We start from the raw sequence: 5,814 nt of genomic DNA, 5'->3' as shown, positions 1-5,814 counted from the left end.
TAGAAAACAGTTCGGCAGCTCCTGAAAAAAGTTAAAAAGCCTGTGGTTGTCTCATCGACTCCACTATTAGCTATATATGCCCAAGAGTTGAAAGTATCTATTCAAACTAAAAGTTCTGTCCCCATGTCTGTAGCAGCCTTATTCACCATAACCCAATGGGAAACATCCCAAGTATCCATCAGCCTGTCTTCAACTTGTTTCAGATTCATAAACAAAAGTGACCCTCTGTACAAAGGCATAGCATTCGGCTGTAAAAAGGAACTAGAGAGGCCAGATACAAAAGGTCGCATATTGTAGGAGTTCGTTTCTGTCAACTAGAAAGGGTAAGTCCATAGAGGTAAAGAGCAGATTAGTGGTTATCAGAGCCTGGTTGCAGTGAGGGGGAAATGGAGAAGGATTGATTACTGGCATGGGGTTTCCTTTAGGAGTGATAATTTATTTGGGGACAACAGAGAGAATGGCTGAACAGCATTGTAAATGTACTAAATGCCTGTGAAGTATACCCTTTAGGAAAGGTGACATTTACCACAATAGCGCAATAATTCTTTTTAAAGATAAAAGGTGATTATTGGCTTAAGACTTCTACAAGTAGATTTGGAATTGATTTCAACACCTGCTAAACTGCATCACGTAGGAAAAATTTTTGAACTTAATACTGGGGCACAAAATAGAGGAGTTCTTGAAGATACCACTGAATTTTTAAAAGATGTCCCTATAGTGTTAAGAGAGCTACTGAAGATAGCCAACAGATTTATTTGCCTTAAGCATTTTATTATTGCGGTGTTTCAGTGCTCCAGATCATAGCAGCCATTGTCCTAAACTATCCTGTAGCGGGCATAGGCACTCGGACATATGGCTCTCAAAGTTAAATTGAGTCTTTGTCACTTAGAAATGGGCTTGGTAACATGGGACCCAATGGACTATCCCCACTGAAAATATTATGAGTTAGGTAAAACAAAGCAAGGCCCATATAAGGGGTGAAACCCATAATACATAAGTTCTACGTAGGGAAGAGGTGATTATCCTCACTGTGTCTCCTATCAAAGGCCCTAACTCCCAAGTACCATCACCTGGGGTGGAGTGGGTAAGGGTTTCAACATGTGAATTTGGGAGGAGTAGGGTATCCCGCTTTAGTGCAGAGCAAGTGCTTAGCCCAGTCATGAAAAGAAGTCTCTCTTCACTTCTTGGAATTTTCAAGTGAATTGGGGAGCCCTGATGGATCCCTTTTCAGCTCCTGGTTTTATTCCTTCCACTCTCCATTCTCACTGCATCCACGTCAACTTGTATGTTCTTTTCTAAGTACCTTTAACAACATTAAAACCTCCAATTTCTCTTTCTGTCTCTCACAGGGGGTTTAAACAGTTGCTCGTATGTGGTCTAAACAGTTTCTCGTTTTTTTTTTTTCGTTTTTTTTTTTCTTAATATAAATATTCTTTTTATTGAAGTGTATTTGACTTACAATGTTCCAGGTGCACAGCAAGGTAATTCAGTTATACATATACACATATATTATTTTTCAGATTATTTTCCATTATAGGTATTTCAAGAGACTGACAAAGAAACTACAGTTCCCTGTGCTATACAGTAAACCTTTGTTGCGTGTTGCATACCTCCCTTTTTTAAAATTAGAAATCTATCATTCTATTCATACTGTCAAACAAGCGGAATCAAAATGTCATAAACTTTTTAGTTAGGCAAACAATGCATTTTCTAAAGTATATATATTATACATACTAGTGAGTATGCAACTATTATTCACTTAATACCATTGTAACATGATTGGTCAACAGAAAAGTAATAGAATTCTATATCACCAAAATTACCATTTAATAGAAAAATCTGGAATCACTTTAAAATCCTGACACATCAGAATTATCTTGGAATTTTTTGAAAAAATGACATGGTATTGCTTTTATTCTCGAAACCTACAGACATGTTTCTAATGAGCAGCCATGCTTAAAAACAACTGGACTATATGATGATCTTTAACTTTTATCTAGTTTGTTTCACTTTTTCTATTTCATATTCAGTGGCCCCGTTTAATTCAGTTATGTTTTCCAATTTCTCCATCTCTTTCTTTTGATGTTCTTTCTCAAGGCTTTAGCGAGCCTGTATTAACTTAAAAAAATGAGCGTATCTCCGATGGCCTGAGCTGTCACACGGTGGCAACCGAGCACCACATCCAGGTTCCCATACCCCAGGGTGCGGCCCTACACGGACATTGCCGTTTTGTTTTTGCAATGGTGTGGTGTAAAGGAAGGGACTCCTGTGGGCTCAATGTAAGACCTGGGGCTGGAAGGCTTCCATGCAGTCTGAAAGCCTTGATCACTCATTGGACAGCGGTCATGCCAATCCTTGCCTCCTGGCAAATGAACTTAGAGCTGGTGCTGGAGGCAGTGGTCCCCGGTTGACCTTCCCAGTTCCACTTAACCATCGCCAGCCCATTGGGGTCTTTGCTGCCTGTCTGCTGCCATCTCAGCCTCGGTCTCAGTGGGCCGGTCTGCGGGCCGCCCCCTTGCCGTTCCTGTCTCGGGGGGGCCCACACCAGCACCTTCGCAAACTCCTGTTCCCTGAGCAGCCGTCGTCTCTGCGGCCCCCACCCCCACCCTTAGGTCCCACTGCCAACAGCGTCTCCTCGACGCGACACTCAGCCCGGTGGCCGCCATCTTCCCCGCAGACGTCCCTGCAGGCTCCCAGTCTCCTTGGGGTCCAGGCATCCGTTTGGGAGGGGATGGAAGGAGTCGAGGAGGCCACGGCTCTTCTGGCCTCCTTGGAGGTCTCCAGTGCCCTTCCCGGGGAGCAGGGTTGGCCACAGGCCGCAGTGGAAGAGGAATGTGGTAGAGAGCCGTTAGAGGAGGAGGAGATGGAGGAAGATGTAGAGGAGATGGAGGAGGACGAGGAAGAGGGGGAGATTGATTTCGGGTTGGAGGACGTGGAGGAGGAGGAGCACCTGCCGCGAGAGTACGAGGAAGAGGAGGATGAGAATGAGCAGGAGGGTGCGGCAGCGGTTGCAGGCCTTGAGTTTCCTGTGGAGAGGTTTGGGCCCCTGTTCTGGAGTCACGTCGACTCCTTTCTACGCAATTTCCGTAACAACAAACATGTCCTGTTCCGGCCTCACGCTGACCGCCTGATGGCCGGGGGCCACTCCCAAGCACCCTCAGACCCTGGAGAAGGTCCGGTGCCTCCTCAGGAGCGGGAAGACCTGGGAGAGGGAGGCCAAGTCTTGCAGGGTGAGTACCCGGTAGAGGGCGCTCCACGCCGGGAGCTGCGGGATCTTGCGGAGGGGCTTGCATCCTAGAAGACAGAGGAACCAGCAGTGGAGGCCGAGTTCTGGGCGAGCGAGGTCCTGACTGCTGCCTCTGAGACTGGGAGGTCGAGGCCTGTGGTCCCGGAGGGGCCGAGGCGGGCAAGTGGTGGCTGAGCCTTCAGGCCCTTGCGGCCCCTGTGGGGCCATCCAGCTCAAAGGCAGGTCTCTAGCGGTTAAGCAGCGGGTCAGAGCTCTCAGAAACCTCCAGGCACAATTGGAAGGCAGCACAAGTGGAAGCCCAATTCTACAGACCTTTATGGTCTCAAGGAAAAGCATGCTGCCTTCTACCAACCTGCTGCTGCTGCTGCTGCTAAGTCGCTTCGGTCGTGTCCGACTCTGTGCCCATAGATGGCAGCCCACCAGGCTCCCCCGTCCCTGGGGTTCTCCAGGCAAGAACACTGGGGTGGGTTGCCATTTCCTTCTCCAGTGCATGAAAGTGGAAAGTGAAAGGGAAGTCGCTCAGTCGTGTCTGACTCTTAGCGACCCCATGGACTGTAGCCCTAGGGGCAAACAAATGGCGTCCCTCCCTTTTGGTCGACAGCTTTAAAAAATGTGAAGATTCTCGGTAGGAGGGTCTGAGGAAATAATGACATAGCACAGGGGCACTTTTCAGCAGTTGCGGAATCCCTGAGCTTCCCCATAGAATTTGTCTTTAAATCTAACAAACATTTTCCATTGAGATTCTGACAAACACATGCAAAATGGTATCAGTATCAAATGATTCGGATCCCTTCTCCAAAGGGGCCAGAAATAATCAGAAGCATAGTGTGTGAGATCCGCTGGAAAGGGGGGAAAAACATTTGTGAAAATTGTCAGACAGCAGAAATGGGGGGGGGGGGTGAAATGTATCAACCAGTAGAAACATGTCCAGCTAGTATTTGTTTTTTTCTTTCTTTAAACATATTTCTCTTCTCTCAGGCCTAGACTCTGCTGCTGATTTTAAGTTGGGATATTTTTCCCGCCAACTTTTAACCCCAAAGTCTGCATCATTCTGCCCTAATGATGAGGGTGAGGATCAGTATGAAAACTCTGATGAAGAGGAAGAGGATGGAAATGAAAAACCTGGAGAAGGACTCGAAATGGATGTGGTCTCAGCAAAGGGCAGCTCTGGGTAATACAGGTGTTATAGTATAGGCTTTAGTATGACGTAACCATTCCTGACACATACCTCTTACTAACAGCTTTATATTTTGATATTTTCTTCTGTAAAGTAAATAGGAAAATTATTGAAATTTAATTTTGGGAAAACAGCTTATTGTTAATAATGTATTCTAGATAATGCAGGAGGCAGTATGTTCTGAAGTGTATTTCATTTATATCCATGAGTCCTTTGTCCTGTTGCTTTAAGACTACTACCGTTGGAGAATTTATCAGACCTGGAAATAGAGACCAGTGCTTCTTTAGAGAATCTTCAGCAGAAGCAGCAGCTAAAGTGACTAGGTCATGCACTAGCTGTGTCATCGTTGCGTGGCCACAGAATTGTAGGCTCTTGTACTGATGATGACTTTGAGAAAGTGATTCCTTACAAAGTAGTAAGACAGTAAGGGTTTCAAGAGAACTGCATTTCAGGAGGAATTCACAAATATTAGTTGAATTTAGATTTTTTATTCAAAAGAAAAGAAAGTCAGTCATAGTAATATTATTGGTTATCAGTGACAGAGTGGCCTTTCAAGAGAACAACAACAACAAACAAGCATTTATAGTGATGGGCACGAGGGAGATGAGGTTGGTGTGACGAAATAATGTGCACCCGGATCACCAAGGGTCTGGGTTACAAGAAGAAAGCATTTTGTTTTCTCCTCATTGAGAAAATAGATGTACATAGTGTTGACTCATATTTAGAAAGACACTGGTGCACGTTATTGGGGCACAATTGTTAACTGGCTCTTATTCATCCTACAGTGGGAAGGCATAGAAAGAAGCAGACAGCAAAAGAAAAGATGCATCTGTTCTTCACGGATATTCTTGTTTTCATTAGCCTGAAATACTAATTTTGTTTCAAAGTTTCAACGCCCCAAAGTGATATTAACTACTGACATCTGACTTTACTCTTACCTTTTACAGATAATTTGATAGTATTGTTCACATTGCAAATAAAAGCTTGTTTGGAAGTAATAAGCTGTAGTGTTTGTTTTTTTTTTTTTTTCCACATAAATAACACTGACTCAAATCTATCATTGTTCTATTTATTTTGGCCCACCTTACTGTCACTGAAAGGGATTTCTTTCAGCTATTTGTCAAGCCTGTTTTAAATCCTTGTATTGTAGCCCCAAATAAATTAAAATATAAGATTGTAAATAATTTGTGTGATGGTGCCCTAGCCTCTACTATATTTTATTGAAAGAAACTGCTGGATGACCTAGCTTGCCTGGAACAGCAGCATCGGCATCAGCTGGGAACTTGTTTGCAATGCACATTCTCAGACCCTGCTCCAGACCTACTGAGTTGGAAATCCTGAGGCTAGGCCGCTAGCCATCAGGGTTTTACAGTCCTCCAGGTGCTACTGA

At 44.5% G+C, this 5,814-nt stretch overlaps 1 protein-coding gene across 1 annotated transcript; it reads left to right on the top strand.

Annotated features, from left to right (window-relative positions):
• Nucleotides 1-1,802: 1,802 nt before the first annotated feature.
• On the top strand, nucleotides 1,803-5,380 carry LOC138930594 (uncharacterized). The gene is made up of 3 exons (XM_070291068.1): nucleotides 1,803-3,230; nucleotides 4,226-4,418; nucleotides 5,210-5,380. Exons 1-3 carry the CDS (start codon nucleotides 2,306-2,308, stop codon nucleotides 5,220-5,222), a joined length of 1,131 nt encoding a protein of 376 aa, XP_070147169.1. The 5' UTR covers nucleotides 1,803-2,305; the 3' UTR covers nucleotides 5,223-5,380.
• Nucleotides 5,381-5,814: the final 434 nt, after the last annotated feature.

The sequence above is a fragment of the Ovis canadensis genome, chromosome X, assembly GCF_042477335.2.
Source record: "Ovis canadensis isolate MfBH-ARS-UI-01 breed Bighorn chromosome X, ARS-UI_OviCan_v2, whole genome shotgun sequence".
NCBI classification, from domain to species: Eukaryota; Metazoa; Chordata; class Mammalia; order Artiodactyla; family Bovidae; genus Ovis; species Ovis canadensis.
The sequence above is the reverse complement of the archived record's forward strand: the minus strand, read 5'-3'. Positions and strand labels throughout refer to the sequence as shown.